We start from the raw sequence: 23,207 nt of genomic DNA, 5'->3' as shown, positions 1-23,207 counted from the left end.
CTGTTATTCCCGCTCTGGGCTCAGCACGCCACCTACAGCGCTATGCAACAGGACAGCGCTCACAAGAACAATGTAATATGCATAATATGCATATTTGTGAATAAGTTCTAATATTAATCCACTGCATCAATCCACAAGCTTCTTTCACTTCAGATGGTAGTTCCGTATATCTCAACTTGTCAAGAAATGCATGTGTATGTAAGTGGTCAATTTAATCCATTAATGTCCTTTAGGGGTGGCTTAAAACATGAATTACACTTCCTGACTGTAGGGGGAGCCCACAAACAAGAAGTACCAATTCTTTCATAATACTGCTTTAACATTTTAAGCACCACATCTGAACTGTGTGCTAATTTAAACTAATTTACAAACTCCTACAGCAGCATAGATTTATACAACAAGACACTGTTAGTGCACCATAGAGTATATGTGGATAATATGACAATATTTTAGCACATCATGCTCAATCTTATATGATATGTAATATATTTTTCAGAGCATATTGTGGATATTGTCAGTGCTTAAGGAACACCGGCCAACTGCACATTTCATTACAAAAATATTAAATAAAAATCAAACACATATCATGTAGTTTAAACATTGCTTAAAATATTGTGATAATATGATAACCATATCACCCACTCTTCCAATAAAGTATTTTTTTAATACTGACTTGTGTGTAAAAGTCACAAGATTAATGCCTATATGATATTAACTACATTCTAGGCTGCTGTAATATAGTGCTATTTTGAAACATGTAAAGCTGGACAGATTAGTCCTGTACACATTAATCAAAAACTGTACTATAGATATCATTCCAATAAATAAAACATATTAAAATGTTGTTTCGCATATAGTGCTATTGTATTTTGTGGTCAAAAACAAATTTGCCATGTTGACAGCCATCAAATTTATTTTCTGAATATATTATGTGTTTAGCTTAGAAAGAGCAGAATTATCTTTTTATTTATTTATTATATTGATTTAGCTGAGGTTTAGCAACTGTCACAGCAAGCCCATCTATGCTGATTGTAAAGTTGACTTTCAGTCAAATTTTTCATAAACAGTCGGTGCTAGAAGTGAGGTTTATGTTATATATTTATGTAACTGCATAGGTTGAATACATAAAAATATTAATCTCATTTGACCACTTAAACAGCCTATGGCAACAAAGATCCTGAACACATTTTAACAATCAGAAAATCAAACAAGATGGAGTATGTTTTTGTGTGTCTGAGCAGAACCATGTTCATCTAAGGACAGTATGTGGCTTGGCAGCTGCAACAGTGGTCAAGCGCAACATTACTACAACAAAAGAAGTCAATTAGTGTAAATCCACTGTAATCTGTCTGATGTGTGCCTGACTCGGTTTAAATCCACACCACAATCCCAGTCAGTCCAAAGTATTGGCTGACCGACACAATGGCTCAGTCCGGCTTTAGCTGTGAGATGTGTCCCTGTGCGCAAACACAGGCCTTTACGCGGTCACTCAATCCAAACCCCTGCTTTCCCTCTGCTCATTTTCCCCAAGGTGGTGGCAGTCAACTGGAAAATTAGGTTTCTCAACTAAAATAAGCTTGGCCTGCCACAGTCCTATCAGAGAGTTGGTGGAAGGTTCCAGTAAGGGAGAGGCGATAATCAAGAGAAAAGCCACAGAGAGCAAGCGCATTAACGCCAGGCCATTTGGGTGAAATGAGAATGCTACGCCCACCTGTGTGTCTGCACTCTCATGTACTCCTGAAGATCCACTGAAGATCTGAGCTGCCATCAAGAGGAGGGGGAAAAAATAGCAAAGGTCAAATTGTCCATAAGTTAGCAGAGCCATCTTCAGGAGATATAGCTGGCCGGTTATGACAGACCTAATGTACTGAAAGACTATTCTAACTGACTCCATTCTGACACCACCCTGCTGGTTATATCTCCATATACAGAGGAGATGGATTTCTGCCTTTCTTTTTTGCACATTTATTTTGTTTTCCCCCAATTCCAACCAATTCCCAAATGCAATAGCTTTCTCTCTCCCTCACCATATCTCATGACAGTACTATCAGTCTGCATCCAACTCTTCCAATGCATATAAAGGTTGTCATAGTTTCTTATCAAAGATCTAGCAACGCACCACTGAGCCCTTCATAGAATTCAGACGAGAAATCTACATCAAAGAGCTCCTATATAGCCGTGACTGACCGGCAAGTACACTCCACAATGACCTGAAGATGCTTTTCTGGCATTTTATGGAGAAAATACTATCATTCACTCATTGTAAAGACGATGCTATCCCTCCCTCTATGCAGAGAAGACATTTTCCTTTCTAACGTCAATGCAGAGATGCAGTGGTAAGCTTTTGACTACTGACAGCTTTCAACTAAACCTAATGTCCTTCTATTTTGTGTTATGTACAGATACTACTGAAATGTGTCTTAAACATCTTTATGCTACATCAAAGAAACAGCAGATAACTCAGTGAATTTGACTTTACTGTCCATCACAGACAGAAACTGCAATTTTAAAAACATCCTTACAGAAGCCCCAGAGCTTGGGCTCTAATCTGAGCTTCTATAAATTGACGTTGACTGGGAATCTCTAGGATTTCTGTTTATTATAGCATGGAATGGTATGGAAATACATTTTTGCTGGAAATATTAAAAAAATTAAATTGGATTTTCATCAGTCTGAGAGAAATGTAAGAATTTGATATAGTTTATTCTGCTTTTGTTGGAGTAAGTGGGAAGGAAAGGGAAGGTTTTCTGCTAGATTTTGGAGCATTGCTGTGAGGATTTAATTGTGTTCAGCGTCAAGAGCATTAGTGAGGTCAGGATGTTTTGGTTTTAAATTGCAACTGTACATGGTGTTAATAGATCAATTAGCAATTAACAATTATGCAAATGTCCTGCGAAAAATGACATGATTAACATCCACTGCTGTTGCCTTGAAAAAAATCGAGGTGAAGGTCTTCAAAATTGTGGGCATAATAGAATGCCACCTTTTGCTAAATAGTGATATTAAATGTGACTGACAACCCAAACCGTGAAGGTCATGATGGTTCAATCTTACCCGTTAGTCATAGAATTTTCAGATGAGATAAGGGCAGGAAAATCTCTGTCAATCTTAATATGTTGGAAGCTGGGGAAAAAAAATGAAGGTCTCATTCAGCTTGAGGTCTGGATGGGTTCTACATTCTGAGGGAAGTAACTACATAACAACTCCAGGGGAAGAACAAAACTTATTATAAAAAATATACATTTAATAAAAAATAACACACTTGTAAATCATGAAAATATATATATATATATATATATATATATATATATATATATATATATATATATATATATATATTGAACACTGCTTAAAACAAAAAATTGCATAAAATAAAAGCTCTTGATTAAGTGATCCTGCTTTGACAGTATATTCTGTACACATAAGATAAGTTATGCGCCAGGCGGGATGGAAATCTTGCAGGGTTATAGATTTGTGTTCAAGGACTTTACAAGTTTAGCCTGCTTGACTCAGCTCTGCTTTAGGGTTTTACAGACGTACACTATACAAACAAAAGTATTGGGACACCTGCTCATTCATTGTTTCGTTCAAGGGTCAAGGGTCAAATCAAGGGTATCAAAAAAGAATTTATCCTGCTTTTGTTGGAGTCACTACCTCTACAGTCAAGGGAAAGCTTTCTAATAGATTTTGGAGCACTGCTGTGAGGATTTGATTGGATTCAGAGCCAAGACCATAAGTAAGATCAGGAAGCTAGATGGTCACCACCCCACCTCATCAGACAAGATGTGTGTGTGCATTTGCACATCTGTGTCAGCAAAGAAGAAATTTATTAGAAGGGGTGTCCACAAACATTTGGATACATGGTGTATGTTTAAAAAGCATGGTGTGGTTGGACTACAGCATGTATTCCTGTGTTACATCACCACTGCCTGCCATCTCCCACATGAACACTTTCAGAAAGGTTGGCTGGCTTTGTGACACTGTCTTCAAGAGTGCAATCCCTTGGTAATCTCCTCATCTTTTCAACATCTCTTTCTCTCTCTCCCCCTCTCGCTAATCTCCACCAGACGTGTAGATGCACTGTCCCCTGATGGCTTCCTCCCTCTTTCCATCCTACTGAAAGACAAGCCGCTCTCTCTCCCTGATGATGTGACATTTGTGCATGTTCTCGCCACGATGCTTTTTCCTTGTAAATGTCGTCTGCTCGAGTGACACTGGGCTTTCACCGCAAAGGCAGAGGTTAGAAAACACTTTCATTCAAGCAAAGCTGACAGGAGTCATAGCCTGCATTCACTGCTGGCTTACTCCATGTTTCTGAAGGAATTGCCAATTTACTCAAAAATATCAAACTGGCAATACCTGAATATTTTTAATCATCAAAGGTTCACTGCTCTGTAAAAGGTGTAATTGCATTATTATGATATTATCATTAAAGGTGCATGTATTTGTCACTATACAGTGTACAGCGAAATGTGTCCTCCGCATTTAACCCATCTGTGGTAGTGAACACACACACACACACACACACACACACACACACACACACACACACACACACACACACACACTAGTGCACTAGGGGCAGTGAGTACACACACCCAGAGCTGTGGGCAGCCAACTCCAGCGCCCGGGGAGCAGAGAAGGTAAAGGGCCTTGCTCAAGGGCCCAACAGTGGCAACTTGCTAAGCCCAGGAATCGAACCTACAACCCTGTTATTGATAGCCCGGTGCTCTAACTGCTGAGCCAGCACTGCCCCTTCATCATTATATAAATGTATCATATAATCTCAAGACAATAATACCATGTATCGCAATTATATCTGGGAAAATATATATTTTGTCTGGAAAAATAGTTGTAATGACAGGTCTACACCGCACTACACCATAAATCTTTGAGCAAGACTGCATTCATATACCTGTGTAACTGATTCAAATGTAAGCCACTTTGCATAAGAGCATCGACCAAATGCCTTAAATGTAAATGTACTGTTCATAGGCAAAACTTTCATTTAATTTAATTTAATAGTAACTTTCATTACTATGTCAGCTATGTCATTTCCTAAATCATACAAACCACATTACAAAATTAGTCTTTTTAGAACAAGACTAATAATTCATTAAATAAATCTGAGAGCAAAAAGTATGTAATTACTTAAAATGTCAATTATGTGACACTGCAATGCTGGACATGAATAGGTTAAAAATACTCTACATATAAGAATACATAATTTACACTATATGTCCAAATGTTTATGGAAACTCTTTCTAATATAGGCATTCAGGCTTAACACGCCGGTAGAGCTTAGAGCTTGGGGTCATGACAGCAGACTAACATGACTTGAAAGTCACCTACAGAATCTCTCTCTCTCTCTCCTTCCCTTTCTCATAACTGCTGCACATCTCTTTCTAGCAAGCCAGGGCCGTTCCCTAGCGCGACTTCACGAGCGCCTCCACACGCACAATGAAGGGCTAATAGAACATTAGGGAGTTCACTGAAGCACTATTTACGGCAGGGTATTCATAGCAGTCAGAGTGGCACATTGACGTCAGAGGTAATGCCATGTGTTGCAGGCAGGAGGAAACCCACCTTGCATGTGCCCCCCCTTACCGTTGCACTTGGACTGATTAATGATGAGCCACTGGCTGCACCATCCACCACTGTCTGCTGGAGCCTCTGCAGTCCAACTTCATTAGAGCTGCACATATCTTCCAAAGAGGCAGAGCTACTGTACGTTGTGACTGAGAATCAGCATCCATAGGCCTTTTGTATTTCCACACAAAAGACTCTCTTATTTCCTTTCAGTCACCTGAAATGACAGAAATTATGAGCGCAGTGCTAGTTAGGAATCGACCTATCATTTAGACTTTACTGAAAGTGGTATGGATTGGGCCATTCGAAAACCCTAGAATCAGAAGCTGTGCATCAGAGGGGGGGGGGTTATGAAACTGTGATAAAGCATGCCAAAATACTTGTCTCTGTCTTGACCAAACATCAGATTCTCAAGCAGAGGCAGAGTAATATCCATTGTCTACAGTAGCCATAGACAGTTTAAAAGATTGCTTTGAGAGGAGAAAAAAAGAAATTTCACAAATATACATACTCTACAAAAAGAGTTGTGCATTACTATCAGCACTGAAAGTTGTTTTTTGGAATTGAATAGAAAGTAAAGTAAACTAAAAGTCAATATTGTAGTTCGAACAATAGAGATATTAGAGATATATAGTCTGTTCACTTGGCGACCATCTTCACACCACATTTCTAATCTATTTCTATGAATGAAGCGAGAAAAGCCAAGATATTCTAAAATGAAGGTCAAAAAACAGTATTTTAAAAAGTAAAAATGGGACAAAAACCTCCTGAATAATCTGTAGCATTTGGCTCAATAATGCAACAAAAAAGAAGTTTTTGGCTTGTTCTACTGCACATATGTAACCGGACGCCACATGGAGCTTTCCGAAAACTCCCATTCATATTTTAACCAGTCTCCTTATTTATAATGTCTCAGTTAATCAGCACCACCCTCAATCAGTATCTGTGCTCAACCATCATATACATATATACATACATACATACATACACACTCACACACATCCCATAAGTATATGCATCCTATTTAAATATGTAATGCTGGTTTGGGGCCTCTGGGTGAATTTGGAACAAAACCTTGTCCTTTAAACTAGCTTATATTAAATTATATTATTTATATAATTTTAATGAAATCTATCTATTTTTGTGAAAATATTTTTGTAAAATCTTTTAATATTCCATTGCAAGTTAAGATGTTTTTTCCTCCTCTTGTAAAGACATTTTGGGGATTAATGTTTATATCCTGTGTACATGTATACTGTGTGTATCCATACGCATCTCTGTCTGCCTCTGGTTCTCTCCAACATTGATGACAGAGAGGATTACACACTCAGAGCAGAGTGCAGTACATTATTCACTCAGGCTCTTTATCGCTCTATCCCAGCCTAGCGGAGGGCAGGGATAATGTAAGCTTAACCAAAAATACGGAAAAGTCCACACGACTGTGCTCACACAGCACCAGCTACCCAACTCATTTTTAGTTCATATTTAATTACACAGAGACAGCTGGAAACACACACACACACACATGCACACATACATTTACACATGCAAACACAAACACACACACACCAATGCAATATGTCAAGCCATATTTTCCAAGCAGAATGTGTTATCTAATCACAGCAAATCTCAAAAGGTCATGAGAAATAATTTAGCACTCAAACCTTCTTTCAGTCACTAGAATACTGAGCACCAATCCACCTGGCAGCATTTAAATATCAAACTCTCTCTTGCTCTCTCTCTCTCACTTATAAATTTTCAGCAAATACAGGTTACGCTGCTCACCACTCACCGAGTGTTATAGCACAAAACAGAAGCATAACCCATCACTACGACAGCTCCTGCTCTTCAGAGCTTCTTACTCGTCTGCTTGGAGTACATGTTGTGCTAGCTCCATTGACAGCATGCCATCGCTACCAGATCCTAGACATTAAGCTGAGTGATCTTCCCTGGAGACTGCAGTCTCAGAAGCCTATCAAGCTTTGGGACAGGAAGAATACATGTACATCCTGCTCTTCTAGAAATTTTGTGTGTTTTGCTTTTGCTTCTAAAAGAATACTGAATATTATTAAAGGCATTTTCAGCAGCCTGGCACTTATCTTTAAGACTTCAAACAGTCAAAGCTCTGCTTTCTATTGTGGCAGATTAAATGGCTGTGTATATTGGTTTCACACTGTAGCACCTGTTGTTGTCAATATCATGCCTCAGGAAGGAGAGGGAAAAAAAAACAACAACATCTGACGAAACATCTGAGAAAAGCCCGGTGTTCCTCCTCTGAAGAAAGCTAGGGGAGCTATTCACCAGAGTGCAAGCAAACAGGTCACACTGGCCTGGGCTTTAAATCCCATTGATCCAGCCAATCAATACGCTCCAATCAACACCTGCCAGCTGTTCTACTAAGCTCTATGCAATCACAAGAGCACACACACATAGACTCATACAGTCAGTTCACAAACAGTACACTTCGATTGCCATAATCCAAGCCTGCCCATTGTAACATGTCTATTGACCCATAACAGCTTTGTTTGTCAACAGCAAGTGGACAGCACAGGGCCTTTTCTTTCTGCTTGACCCAGTCCAAGCAGGCCTTAGGAGAATGCCCTGAAAAATGCCAGGTCACACTTAATTGGATCAGAGATAATGAATAGACACTGGCTCTGCATAATGAACCCATTTTCATCCGTTTCTATTTATCCAGGTATCCAGCACAGTGTTCAGAAGCACACTGAAAAGAAAAGCTATGACATTCTCCAAACCTGATGGCAGTCTTCTCCATGGCATCGGGACTGTCTACAGCAGGCAGCTCATCAGCGAGGATCTCCTCAGGACTACGTGGATCGATTAAGATCCCTCTTTTGTCTTTGTCTCTGATCCCAATCCCTGCTGTGATAGCATTCCATAAGGCATTCTGCGACTTGGAACCTGCAGCAAACAAAGAGGAAAGACTCAGGAGGATACAACACACAATACAGATGAAGTGAATTTGCAAATGGTGAACTTCTTTAAATTAGGCCTTGCACGGGCCTTACATAATAATTCATTTTTGCATCAGCGGTTTTTATTATTCTTATCATTAACTGTTGATTCAAGAGAGAACACTATCTCCAACCAACGAGTAGGACTTCCACTGAAAGGACAGTTGTAGGTATTTGTCCCCACCTGCTGTTCAGGCTGTGTAGGCAGACCCACTGCCCCACTGGTCTACAAGAAGGTTCATCCTAACGCTAACCTTTTCCTGTCACTGCACTGAAACCAGATCAATGACCTGAAGGCAGGTCAGCCATAAGAAAGAAGAGAAATGGGCACTCCTCTCAGAGACCTGGTGTAGGCCATATATTATGGTCCTTAAACAGACAGTATTCTGGCCAATGCTGCCATCTAGCCTACATTCTGCACATAAACATAACATTTTAATATCATTTTAGTAATTATTTAGTAATATTTAGTACGATTCAAAATATAAACAGTTGAATGTACTGAAAGTGTGAAAGTAAGTGTTTCACCAATCCGATGAAACAAGAAAGATGTTGACATGCTAAGGTAATTTCACAACACTAATGACTTGTCTACTCTGTTCTGTACACAGATATTCACTAATCATGTCTCTATTTACACTAAAAAGATAAATAAACACTTTTCAAATAAAAAATTTTCAAGCACAATAACAGCCAGTTTTGGTCATTCAGGTTGTTTTAATACAATAGTTTACATGTTGCATTGTACACCACCACCATGTGATTGAAGGGTAAACTTTCAGATTTAATTAAAGGGGAAGAAAATAATGTTGCATTAACCATTTACGAACTACAGCCATTTTTTATTAATCGGAACTAACATCTATACATACAGTAAGTTTTAGGGTACCTGATCATTCATTGTTTTTTTAAGGGTGTTTGACAGGTGATGTAGATGCTTCAGATCATTAACCCTTTCTTTCATTCTCCATACTCAATTTAATATTGGTTCCGGGTTTTTGGGGTGTGAAAAAATGCGTTCAGGCGGGATTTCTAAATTGTGTTAAATGTTTGGAATTTCTCATTTGTCTCACGTCAGCATTTGCTTCTGCAGCCACCACAGTTTTATACAGCTTCAAATGTGAATGTTAGTAAGTCCTGCATTCTCACCACCACAATTGGTCAACATGTACCAGCATCTACATCAACCATTGGTCAAATGTCTTCCCACCACAGTCGATTGGCTACAGCCAAAAAATACCTGAATGCAAATGTAAACAAACACTAATTGGTTTGACATTTTTTATGACTTTTTAATTGTATTGATATATTTGCTAATATATATTTCTACATTGGCATAAAAATGAAAACAATGTAAAAGGTGATAAAAGTAAAACTTCAAGTTAAAATGAAAATTGTAAAATGTGATTCGGCCATGATGGCTTTTAAGACTATATTAGTTTTGTAAATAAGTAAATGTTTATGTATTAATGATCATTAACAAACTTCTAACTTTAAGAGATATTTAACTGCCTCCAACCCTCATACACACACACTGCCATGGTTCCACAACTTAGGCCTACTTGAAACCCCCCCCCCAGGCCACATCATCCTAACCACAATAAATGCTCATGTGTTTCTGGTGTGCTCTTTTTTGAAAACCAAAATATGGTCACCCTACAAAACCTAACCGGTAACTATACTGCACTATACAGTAAAAGCAAATGGCTGGATAGGAGGAGTAAAGATTTGCCACAATTTAGGCTTTCATAGGTTAAATGCCCTCAGATTTATCCCATGGTGTGCTTTTACAGGACATGCTTTAACTGTTCTTTCACCATAATGAAATGTGTGTATAACCCAGCTCAACACATTATCGAAATACTAAACTAATGATTAAGTGCTGTTCTGTTTGTTGTGAAGAAAAACTGAATAGTTATTCATGAACCTGCTGTTTTCACCTGTGTGTCATTAGTTTATTTTACAAATATTCTCTTTTCAGAGTCATGTTTGTGTAGACGTGTCATCAACACCTATGCTATTAGTCAGTCCTGTTATTTTCATACAGCTGTATTCCTAACAAATTTATATTCTATTTATAATCATTCTTAATTTGAATTAGCTTTATGTATTAATATACTTCATTAGTTCTAAATTTATTTGGTTTACAGAGAACTAAGGTGATCTGTTTTTTTTTAGCTGTTTTCTGACACATGATCTGTATGACTACGGAAAAGTCCCAGTAATGTGAGCCTGTCCATAAATCTTGTGTCCTTTCCTCATGAATTATAAATGTTTTTACTGTTTATTTTATATCGTACAGTTTTGAACAACTCGCTATGTTTAAATTGAGTACTCACGTGTAAAGCGGGCAAGAGGCCTGGAGTGGCTTTCCCCTGTTTCATTTGCCACTGCAAATAGAAAAAAAGGTAAATGTGATTGAGAGATAAGCACACATAGCCTGGAGGCTGCATCTGCTCCTCTAGCTGAAGAGACATCCCTGCCCATACTAAAAATGTCATTTTCAATGAATATATAGTGGCGGTCAAATGTTTACATACTCATTGTGGACATAAGTATCATGGCAGTAATGGACTTTAAATGATTTCTTTGGGGCATAATGAGCGTGGGATCTCTAATTCTAAAATTTTGGGATTTTCTGAAATACTTAAAATTATATACAACTATATAAAACTATACAGAACTACATTTAAAGGCCCCATAGCAAATTGAACCCTAACACTTTTGATAGCCGGTTGGGGTCAAAAGACAAATGTTGCAGTCAGCATTTGGAATTCATTCCAAAAGCTTCATCTAAGCCTGCTTTATCCATTTCCACTACCTTTGAAGTGTGTTTGCGGTTACTGTTCTGTTGGAACACCCAGCTATGTCCAGTTTCCAGCAGTCAAGCTGATGGCCTGAGGTTATTCTGAAGAAATTTGAGGTAGTCCTGCTTCTTCATTATTCCAACTTTGTGCAGTGTACCAGCTCCACTGGCAGCCCCAGAGCATAACTATTGGTACAGTTGAGTAAAGGTTGGATGCCTCACTTTTTTCTCTGGAAGGCTATTGCTTTGTCCATTTGGACAGAAATCACACAAACCACAGCAGTGTAGAAGTTGCTTAAATGTAGACAGTGAAACTGGTGTGCCAGCATCTTTCAGTACATGGCAGGTCTGTGGCTTAGTTGGTTCTCATGATGCTCCTGAACCATTTACTTCTACATTTCTCTGTATTTTGTACAGTTTGGATCACCCTTCTGAGATCTGCACTGGGCTCCTTGTGCTTTCCTATTGTACTGTGTTGGTCAATCCAATGAGTGCCATCAAAAGACACAAACACACATAAGCTACCAGCTGTAGTCGATTATGATCACGAACAGGAATTTAAAAGACAGATTGGATTTTTATTGAGATCATTAAAAGCCCAATATTGCCATGATATTCATGTCCACAATGAGTGTAAGTAAATTTTTGTCAACTGTATCTTAAGAAATACTGGGAAGAAATGCAATCATTTCAATACTGTACATAGCCTTATTATATTATTTTTCAAACTAATTCATTGTGTAATTTTATTTTGATCTTTAATGTGATCTTTAAAGGACTGCACTACAATCTAATACTAAACACTACTGTCTTTAAAGAAAAAAAAAACAGATCACTGTCATGCATTAATGTCTATGAAGTTTCTTCAAAGAAACATAAACTACAATTTGAAGAACTGACATGGTGTAAAGTCTCAGTCCTAGATCAAATGAAAATGAAATCGGTGATGCAGCTAGCTTTAAATTCAGTTCTTTAAAGAGGCCTGCTGGGGAATGTTGAAAGGGAGAAGGCTAAAGGTAGAGTGTAGCTTTGTGTTTTTTGATTGTGAAGACAGTGAAAGTACAAGGTCGTGCTCTGGGGATGGATCTGTGTGAGCGTAGGTGTCATGACAGAAAGTAGAGAACATCAGTAAGTGGCCCCCATGGAGTTTAGAGCTGAGGGAGATCACAGACACTGGCTTGTTTCTCAGATAGAACAAGAAGATTACCGAGGCAATGTGGCCCCACAAGTCTGCAGGCTGTCAACAGTTCAGTGGACATGGGCCCTGCGTGCCAGTGTGTGTGTGGTGTGTTTATCTTAAAAGGTCCCCACTGTAACTGCTTCATGCTATAAGCAAATCTTTCCCTTTATGGTGACGAGCAAGACAAATGTCAAACAACATCAGCACAGACACTGCGCAGAGGCTTAGTACAGGTCAAAGGGAACACTCATTCAAGTGTTATTTACACAAAAGAAGAAGGTGGGCCTCTCATTATGCCTTTACAAAAACACATCCAGAAGGGAAACCATAACTTACTCAAGTCTATCAGTTGATTTTTCACTTTAGAACAAAATATGTTTGACAATGTTTATGTATCACTACAGCCATGTCAAAATCTTCCCATCTCACTTTTACGTTGTGTGTATTTTTTTGCCACACTAGTTGAAAGGGCCATTTAAGGTGCGATTTAACACCATGTAAACATTTCATGACAAACAGACCCATAACAACTGTCCAAAATCACGTCAATAAAAAAAACACCAAGTGACAAGGAAGAAGAGTGGATAAGACATGGAAAGTTGAATAAGAACTGGAGACTGTGAGGAAGCCCAAGTAGCAAAAAGAGCAGACTGTTAAGTGGAGACATGAACGCCATTGTGGCAGACGGATAATGAGGGGGATCAGAGGGCTTCTGAAGAGAGGACCCTTTCAGCCCGGTGAGTCGGTGGGGACTGTATTGTGTCCAATATGTCTGCACTCAGGAGTCGGAAGAGGGCACTTCATTAGCGATAATGATTCCCCCTGCACTACCGCGAAAACTCCAGTAGTGCTGTGACGACTGAGGGTCCCCTGCTGAGGGACAGGAGCACTCCCCCATCTTCACCCCTCCTCCAGCCCCAGCGCTCTCTCTCCTCCTTCACTCTTTCTCCTGCACCCAATTCACTGAGCCTCACTGATTAGCCAACAGGTGCTCTAATGAGCTCTCTGCTGGGTTTCCCTTCACAAACACACACACAAACATTCGTTTTTTGTGTGGTATATCTATCTGAAAGCAACTTATTACACTGTTTTAAAATGATTGTGTGTGTGTTGACTTTGTCAGTTTTACAAAAAATGTGGTGAAAAGTCAAATTGCAAGATTCCTCGTCTTCTTGAAATATAAACATAAACACACACACACATACACAGGGTCATCATAAGAGGAAGAGACTGACTTGTTTGTTACAAAGCAACAGGAATCACGCTGCAATGATGACATCACATCTCCTCCCTGTTGGTGGCCATGGCGACAGTAATCACAAAGGCAACTGGATAGCAGACACAGGTTGTACGAGAAAGTCCCTTATCTGCCTGCTGTGATTTAAAGAGCCGAGCTGTTTATATAGCCATCATTCACAGAATGAACACACACTCACAAACACACACAACCAGTCACTCACATCTCATAGACAAACAATAGCCTACTCAGCAACTCATCTCTTCAAACAAGAAGCAGTCCCTGGTCTATTATCCTGTCATCACAGGAGTTTTCTGCTCCAGCTAGCTGATGAACTGAACATGGCGCGCACTCATATGGTCAGCCTCTCATATTAGCATAACAGAGGCAGACTTCATCAAAAACAATGTGCATGTGCAGCAGATTAACAAACGTGGTCTAACTGTGCAGCATCCTCGCAGTCTTCTTCCCACTGCCTGCTTTCAGCCGTACTGATTGTGGCCTGTTACATAAGCACTGCCACTTGACCTTTGAAAGGGTGTAATTACCACCATCCTATGTTCTCAGCTGTCATGTCATTTTGCCACTTGGACTGTATTGTTCTATGCCTGCATCCGTACAAACGCCTAGGAGCACACGAACTGTCAGGAAAACAGACAGATCATTTTGTCTTATGAAGCTCTCGATGTTTGACAGAACTGGAGAAGAATTCAGGCTTTGGAGGACGAAACACAAAGTACTATGACTCATTTCACAAAATACAATATATATATATATATATATATATATATATATATATATATATATATATATATATATATATCATGTCTGTTACACAACCTTGTATCCCCAAAATGTCAACTTTACAGTAGAAGGAAAATACCTTATTATCTTTCAATGGAAGTGTAAAAATACTTAAATCCAAGTCCAATAGAAAGGCATTTCTATTATTCCATTCATCATGAAATGTAAAGATCAACCATCAGATTCATATTACACCAAAATAGAGGTTCTACAAAGGGTCATTTAAACTATTTCTTAGAAGATTAATTACTGTAAAAGAGATGTGAGTGTGAAAAACCTTTAAATAGGTACAGACCTTTAAAAGTTTCCTTTCATTTCATCACCTTTCGTTTCCAAAAAATGTTTCCCTATGGGAATTTTTTTGGCATTGCTCAAAAAACCATTTGTAGCACCTCTATTTATAAAAAAAAAAGAAGATACAACAAATTTGCAGGACAGCAATGATGTATTAAAAAATTTAAAAATGCACACATAAAATAAAATATGTTTTTATGCATTAACTTTATTATAGTTTCAGATCCTTAAGTACAACAAGTACAAAAAAACCTACTTAGACAACTACTTGGACATCAGCAAAACTCTCACACATGTCCAGCACAAGAAAAAAAACACCACAACCAACACAGACTCCAACGCCAGGTCACCAGTGAGCACTTAGTAATGGGATTAACAGGACAAGCTTGGTTACACTCAGTCACACACACACCCACACACACTTGACCATTAGCTCCAGTCTTACCGATAGTGAAGCTGAACCCATCAATGCTGAATGTGGCACTCCGGCACTTTTTGAATCCTTGTTTTTTGAAACTCGGCTCTGTCATCTTCTTCCAGTAGCTGCTCCAGACAGCAAGCGTCTCTGCCCCTGCTTCTTGTTTGGCTGTCTTGATGAGGCTTGAGAGAAAGAGAGAGAGAGAGAGAGAGAGAGAGAGAGAGAGAGAGAGAGAAGGGGCTTGCTGGTTGGAAACTGTCCCCTGGAGAGGTGGTGTGTGTGGGCAGCAAGTGCTGGAGATCGGCTCCCCAGGTGCAGAGGAACACGTGTTGAAGCCCAGAGAGGAGTCTGTGTGTGTGTGTGTGTGTTGAGAGAGGTCAGGGTAGATGATTAGAAGTGTGGAGCGCAGTGATGATGCATCCACCTGGATCACTTCTGTCCTCTCTGCAAGACTCCTACAAAACTCTACACACTCCTGACTGCATTTCAGGCTTGCCCATGTGTCAGTAAATGAGGAGAGACTGCTGAGGATGTACAGGAAGATTCTAGTTTACCTCCCTCCCCTTCTTTCTCTCTCACTCCTGCTCGCTAGCTCTCTCTCTTTTTCTCCCTCAGTCTCTCTTTGCCTGTAATTCCCTCACCCCACCCTCTCGTCTCCCTTCCTACCTCACCCTCCTTCTCTCCAGCTATTTCTTTTCTCTCTCATTTTCCCTCAGTCTATCCCCTCCCTCTTTCATTAACCCACTCGTGTGTGTGTGTGTGTGTGTACATGATATGACCTTGTGCACTACTGACCAACTCCTACTGCAACTCTGCCCACTAAAAACATCATGCTGTGCTGTTTATTTATGAATGTACTCACTATTATGCAGCCACTGTGGGTAAATGTGTGAGCAGATCCCTGCATCAGTTTTCATGGCAGCCTCAATATTATTTCACCAAAATATTTACTCATGCGAATGCAACCCTGATTAGTCTAATGGATATTTAAGAGGGTTTAAGTAGTGGGACTAACCAAAAAAAAAAAGCATGGCTATTCTAAAAAGAGTGTGTGAGTGAGAGAGCACTCATTTTACATGTCAATTTCACTTCACACACACTGAAACATTTATAGATTGAACTAAATTAATCACAATAAATACATAATTTTAACAGAAAACAATTAAATGAACACAATGAACTGCTTGCAAAATCCTGCCTCCCTTAGTTTCAGTTATTGTATCTGTCTAGCTTTCAGTCCCGGTTAGCTGATAGCATTCCTAGCACAGATTAAAACGCCTCCTGGAGTTGAAGACGCATTAGTCAAGAATCGGGAATCACATCGTTGTTGTTACGAAGCAGTGAACACAACAACACTCCGCCATTCATTACACTTCATGTTATAAACACACACCTCTAAAATCCCTTTTTCAGAGAGACAAATCATCTGTGATTAAATAAACTCTTCTTGGTAACATTGGCTAGCTAGCTAGTTCAGTGGCATTTGTCCAGATTGTCCCATATCTGAGGGATGTGATGGTGTTAGTGCTAACATTTTATCCTCTCATAAAGATTTGCTGTGGTGGAAATAGTGGAATGTATTCACTGTCTGATAGATCTTTGCTGGCCAGTCTTTGCTATATAGCTAGGTTGGATGAATTTCTCTGAAGGTGGTTCATCCAAAGCCTTATTTTACTAATTTCTTTGAGAGATTAAAATCTATCTACTTTATTGCTTATGTAAAGTATGGTACTCTAACAGTCCCATACATTAAACAGATTGACAACATTTAGCTATATAACTGTAACCCTGGTAATTATGCATCCAACATCAACCCCCTAGCATGTAGTATTGTCTACAAGTGCAATTTAAAAAGCCATTGTAATGTTAGCTCTTGTTTTACCACATATCATGCCGCAATGTTTTTGGCAACGCATGGCATTAAGCAGCTTGCTCCATGTTGTTTTAGCCAAACAGACCCGCTGCCTCAACATCATCCATCTGTCTGAGAGTCAGTTGCAGTTTCCCTGAGTTACAGACCAGCAGTTGCAAGGCGTGCCGTAGTTTTAGAGAAGCTAGCTAACGACATTGACAAGTTGTTTACTCTTAATAAATCTTGACAGCTTGCTAAACTAGCCAAGCTGTGTCATTTTGAGTAAATGTGAGTTAGCTTAGTCACATTTAGTGAATAACAAGTGTTAGTGAGTGGTTTTCAAGTTTTTAGTTCCACCTTAATGCTGTTGATGTTCTTTTAGAGTTGAAGAAAAACAATCCAAACTTTCTTATGAAGTCATCCTAGAAATGTATATGTTTACTGGCTACACTGATGCCTTTTTAATAGTGAATATGCAAATATTAATCCAAATCAGTTCTTTTTGATTGTAGAAGTGGCACTCATAAATAATAATCTATTTTAGGATATAAGCTGTGTTTGTAAATGATAGACATGAGATGTGCACTGACAATAAATACAAAATATACAATTATGTGCATGTACATGTGCAAATGTGTTAATTAAGGCTGGGTCCAAATTACGTTACTAAACTAATAGTAAAATTGAATAAATGTGTAGACCAGCAATGTGTTGTGGGTGTAAATGGAAGAGCAAAACAGTGTTTTGGTAGAGAGAACAGTACACACCTTATGTACAGAGAGGGAGTTGCGTATGTGGAGCTTAGTATGGAGGAGCTCAGTTAAGGTTGGTGTTGCTGGTGTTTAACAGCATGTGGGAAGAACCTGTTCTTGAATCTGGTGGTTGTGGCTTGGATGTTCTTGTACATCTTTCTGGAAGGCAGGGGTGCAAACAGCAAGTGGCAAAGGTAAGTGAGGTCAGAGAAGATGCTGATGTCTTTTCTCCAACATCTTTTGTTGTAGAGGTCCTGTATGTACTGGGCAGTTTTCACCACTCTCTGCAAGGGCCCTGTGTTCTGCAGCAGCGGCGCTGCCATACCAGATTGTGATGCAGCTTAATAGTATTTATTTAAAATTTGTAAAAATAAAAAAAATTGTATTACTGATTTTTCATAACCGTTCCACACCTGAGATTCTCTTGTAAACTGTTGGACTTCTGCCAAAGATTTGGTGACATATAAATAATGGAATTTGGGCATTCTGGGATACTGCTACTGCTACTGAATAAGTAGGAAAAGGGAGGGAAAACTGTAATTCAGGGGATGAGGAAAACTTGTCAACTTGTCAGAACTTGTCACACCAGGTCTTTTAGCAAATTCTGCTAAAGCAAAAAAACTCATGATGAGCACTAACTGAGCTAACTGATCTGTTCTGTTTACTGTATTTTTAAAAACTCATTAGCCAAGACATGTCTTAGTCCAATACTAAAATAAATAATGACGTTCTCTGCAGTTTTGTTTTCCCTATGCTTGCACTTAGAGATGATTGTGACTATGGAAGTGATGTGCGTTTGAATCGTGTAAACTCCATGCATCACTTTTTGTTAATCACTGAGATGCGTTCCTCCACAGGTATTCTCTTACGACTCCCCCATCCATGTGATTATGCGTCGAGCTTATGATTATGTGAGTTTTTTTTCATGTAAGTAAACAATAAGCATACCATGTTCACTTTTCTTTTACAGCCATGAACGACAAACCGACTCATGCTCAGTCCTGATAAAGTCAGAAAAATCTAAAATTTCTGGAGCTATTGATTCAAGCAACAAAGCTGTGCCAGCTATGTAAATATGAACTTGGTGTGTGGGTTAGTTCTTCAGTGTTCTTCCAGTAACAGGCCTCTTTCATTCTGAATATCCATCCAAATATCTTCAGAAAAGGAGGACAGAGTAGGTCCAGCCTTTTGGCGCATGAAATTTAAACAGAGCCGATGAGAGAGTGGTTCTAAAGGGAACAATCTTGTACATTTTACTACACAGACAAAAGTATTGGGACACATGCTTATCTATTGTTTCTTCAGTAATCAAGGGTGTTAAAAATGTTTATCCTGCTTTTATTGAAGTAACTATATCTACAGTCCAGGGAAGGCTTTCTACTAGATTTTGGGGCAATGATAAGATGATTTGAGTGCATTCAGCAAGGTCACCACCTCACATCACCTCACCCCCACTCCCCATCTCATTCTAAAAGTATTGGGTGGAGCACCATCATTCCAGAGAATATCATCTCACTGCTCCACAGCTCAGTGCTGGGGAACTTTGTACCCCTCTAGCTCACATCTGGCATTACTGCCAGCAGGTTCATGTTTATTTGCTACAGGGAGTCCAACTCTGTTGGCAGTACAGGGACAGGGACTAGGCAGGCTGTATGTGTGCATTTGCATATATGTACCAGCAATAAGTGCAGCTTAAAGTAGCTAAATGCATTCATTAAAAGTGGTGTCCACAAACATTTGACACAGAGTACTTTTTGAATTTTCCTATTGAAAGAGTCAGTGAGAACGAGCAAGAACTTAAAAGCTATAAGGATTATTTAGATAGCAGTCAGTGTAAATGCATAAGCACAGACAGAGAACACTGACCGGAGAAACGGGATAAAGGAACGTGAGTCTCTGAATTTCCAAATTAAGTCCCTCATCTGTACTGCCAGTCACAAAGCTGATGCATTTCTGCTGACAATAAAAATGGGTTATCACTAGCTTACTGTTCACATCTCGTTACCATGGACAACAGGTGCACAAAAAGTGTATTTTCTGCAGCTGTGGAGGAGTGAAGCACATCCACTCCGCCTCAAGGCCACTAAGAGCCACTGGCAAAAGAAACTATTGTAATGAAACATGTCACTTGGTAACCACACACACCTTCTTCTTTCTTTCATTGCTACCTTTACTGCTGTAAGCTCGGAAGGAAGGGGGTGGGGTGAAGCGGTTAAAAGCGGAACCTGAAACGTATTGCCCTCATATGCTTCGTGGTGTCGGCTGGAGTTCAGAATGAGGTGCTCCTAGAATGGCTGCATTCAAGTGGAGGTGTTGGCTCACTCTTAAAGGTGAGGTGTGAGAATGAGCTGAGGATCACATGGCTTGGGTTACAGTGCAGCAGGTGGATAAGGGTGACATATAAATGCCGTCCGTATCTTTATGACCCCAAACCTAACTTTGATGTTTCAGCCAATTAAGCTAGGTCACATTCATTTCATTGACAGGCTACTGTCTCCAGCTACTGCATAAACAAGCAATACACTTGGAAACACTGCAGATCAGGAACTGTAAACAAAAAGTGCTAAACATTCTCTTGTTGTATTACATACAGAGCCAAAATTTCAAACCATTGATTCATATTCATGAGCACTTAGCTGGGATGGATGTTGTTGATTCGTCACCTTTACATTCATACATTTTACAGCACTGATGCGTTTTACATTTTTATCATTCCCAAAATGTTACAGCCATCTAACACAAGGTATGACCTCTCACTAACCAGGGGAGTCAATGTGCTATTTTGGTCTCATTCATCATCCAAATATTTCAAATGCAACAAAGCAAACATCCTTTATTCTCACCTCATTTCTGCACTTGAATTCAATTTTATGGATGCTGGTGTCATTCACACAGATTACGTCCAGTCCATGCCATCTTTAACTAGAACCAGTTCAACTCTGAAGCTAAGCTAACCCTCTTTTCCCAAGACGCCTCCTCTCATGCACTCATGCAGACATGTGGCTGCACCTGACCACATCATGATTATGTATTAGCAGCTGTTTTGGAAATGCACTGCTGGCTTGGAGCAGTGGAGGTAGAGATTTTGCATGCTACATCACTCAGTCTCCGCACTTCACACATCCTCCCCAGACGAATTTGTTTACACACTTGCTCTATATATAGATTTCTACACATCTGTGACTTAGCGCCTATGAAATATCCTCCTCACCTTTAATCTGTGAGAGAAAGAGTGTGTGAAACAAAGTGTAAGACACAGAATGGAGAGAATAAGCTATAGTGTCTGGTACTTATTTCTCTTTCTGCCCAATATAACTTTTTGGAGTGTCACACTGACAGAAACTGTTATTTTTTATATGTTTCTTAAGTTATTGTGTGTACTTAGTATGAAACACCGTCAAAGCCTTAGTGAGGGTGCTGCAGCATCCTCTGATTTCAGGATTGATTACAAATGTATTTGTATAGCGCTGTTTTCAGAAATCCAGTAATAAGAAAGGAGATCAACAGCAAGAGATTAAAGCAGCATCTGCTGAAAATAAGCATACACATAAGCATGTACATGCATACACTATTAGGCCTCAATTCTTCATGGCATGGATTCCACCAGATCTTGGAAACATTCCTTTAAAATTCTGGTTCATACGGACACCACTACACGAGTCACAGTTCCTGCAGATTTGTCAGCACTGAGCTTTTGAATTCAGGACGGCTTTTAAAAAAATGGTCTTGAAACGTTTTTATTACAGGTCCAGAACACCATCACAGACTGCAGCTGCAAACACACCTGCACTGTGCAGTCTGGAAAACAAGCAAATCCGAAATGATTTAATTACCCTGCATTGTTCAGTGTGGCGATGAATGAAGTGGACTGATGAGGTTAAATATAATGTTCAGTACTAGTTCTAACACTGCAATAACTTGGATGGTGCATTGTGACTTTATTGACTTGTATCTGTGGTGTAGTGCAGCCAAACTGGGAATCAAAGGACTTGAGCTGTTCTAGAGATATGTAGTTGTCTTTTTTCACCAGTCTTGGAACCTGGAAAATGTGCTTTAAGGTGAGATGAGGTGGTGAGGTGAGGTGTTCTTGAGGTGAGGTGAGGTGTTCTTGAGTATTGTTTGTACTGTTCATGTATGCAGGCCATAGTTTTTAAATGGCTAATATTTTCTACATAAGTGGCAACAGAATAGGATATTGTAATACTGATATAGTGTGCTTTTAAAAGCCAAGGAAATGGGTATTGTTGATTTATTGGATTAATTTATTGGACGGCAGGGTATTTAAAAGTCCACTGCCATTATTTTGGTCTGGCTGGTGGAACAGACTGTTTGGTTGCTGGAATTGCAACTCTGTAAACTGAATTATCTTGTTTTTGGTGTTTTTGTTTAGACTTTTTTATTTCCTTTTTGGATCCCCCCTCACCCTTTTCTGTTTTTCCCCCTGATTGATTTAGTTATTTTATGACATAATGGCATAATGACATAATCATCATGCTGGAAGTTATCCTTAGAAGATGGGTAAACTGTGGACATGAACAGCAACAAAACTCAAATAGTCTGTGGCCTACAAGCCATGAATGATTGGTGTATCAGGAAAATGTTCCTCACATCATTATACCACCTCAACCAGTCTGAACTGCAAGGTAGGTTGGGTCCATGAATTCATGCTGTTGGCACCTAATTCTAATCCTCCCATCTGTGTGCCTCAGCAAAAATTGAGATTAATCAAATCAGGTTATGTTTTTTCCTGTTCTGGCCTAAATAATAATCAATCAGCTGAAAAGTTGCTCATATTTCTATCGTTCACATATTCACAGACTCTCATATTTCTTTCATGTCTTTAACCACCACAGAAATGAAAGAATGCAGTTAACAATGCTAAGCATTTGCATACTAGTGTTATGTATTTTTATGACCTGAAACAACAGCAAGTAAATTGCACGCAGAGTTGTAGGCTACTTTTGTGACACAAATAGATCTAATATTAGATTTATTAGAATTAGATATTAGAACATTTGCCAAATGTTCTTCAGAATACATTTATTCTTAAAACCAACCTTTTGGTTTTAAGAAGACAATGGCATTCACCATTGTTTTTCATATTTGGACATTAAGAGGTCAGTGGGATCCATCATTATAAGAGCATAACTGAAAACAGTCATGAATCAAGTCTGTTTGTAAGTAAACTATCTTGGAAAATGCTTGTGAATGTTATTTGTTGTTGTTTTTTCACACTTAGCAATAAAAAGTTAATATTCTGCTTGGTCTCTGCTTAGCTCATTTGAAGTAGGGCAGTATGT

At 39.1% G+C, this 23,207-nt stretch overlaps 1 protein-coding gene across 6 annotated transcripts in view; it reads right to left on the bottom strand.

Annotated features, from left to right (window-relative positions):
- Positions 1-15,861, bottom strand: part of pde1ca (phosphodiesterase 1C, calmodulin-dependent a) — a 91,313-nt gene extending 75,452 nt beyond the window's left edge. For 5 of the 6 annotated variants that reach the window (XM_072679698.1, XM_072679700.1, XM_072679699.1 and 2 more), the window contains exons 1-3: positions 15,331-15,861; positions 10,904-10,954; positions 8,346-8,511 (exon numbers count right to left, since the gene is read on the bottom strand). In XM_072679698.1, the coding sequence (XP_072535799.1) occupies positions 8,346-8,511; positions 10,904-10,954; positions 15,331-15,415 (302 nt within the window). In that variant the 5' untranslated portion in view covers positions 15,416-15,861. The remainder of the gene's footprint in view (positions 1-8,345; positions 8,512-10,903; positions 10,955-15,330) is intronic. The other variant, XM_072679702.1, reaches the window with a different exon arrangement.
- Between the last annotated feature and the right edge of the window lie 7,346 nt (positions 15,862-23,207).

The sequence above is a fragment of the Salminus brasiliensis genome, chromosome 5, assembly GCF_030463535.1.
Source record: "Salminus brasiliensis chromosome 5, fSalBra1.hap2, whole genome shotgun sequence".
NCBI lineage: Eukaryota > Metazoa > Chordata > Actinopteri > Characiformes > Bryconidae > Salminus > Salminus brasiliensis.
The sequence above is the reverse complement of the archived record's forward strand: the minus strand, read 5'-3'. Positions and strand labels throughout refer to the sequence as shown.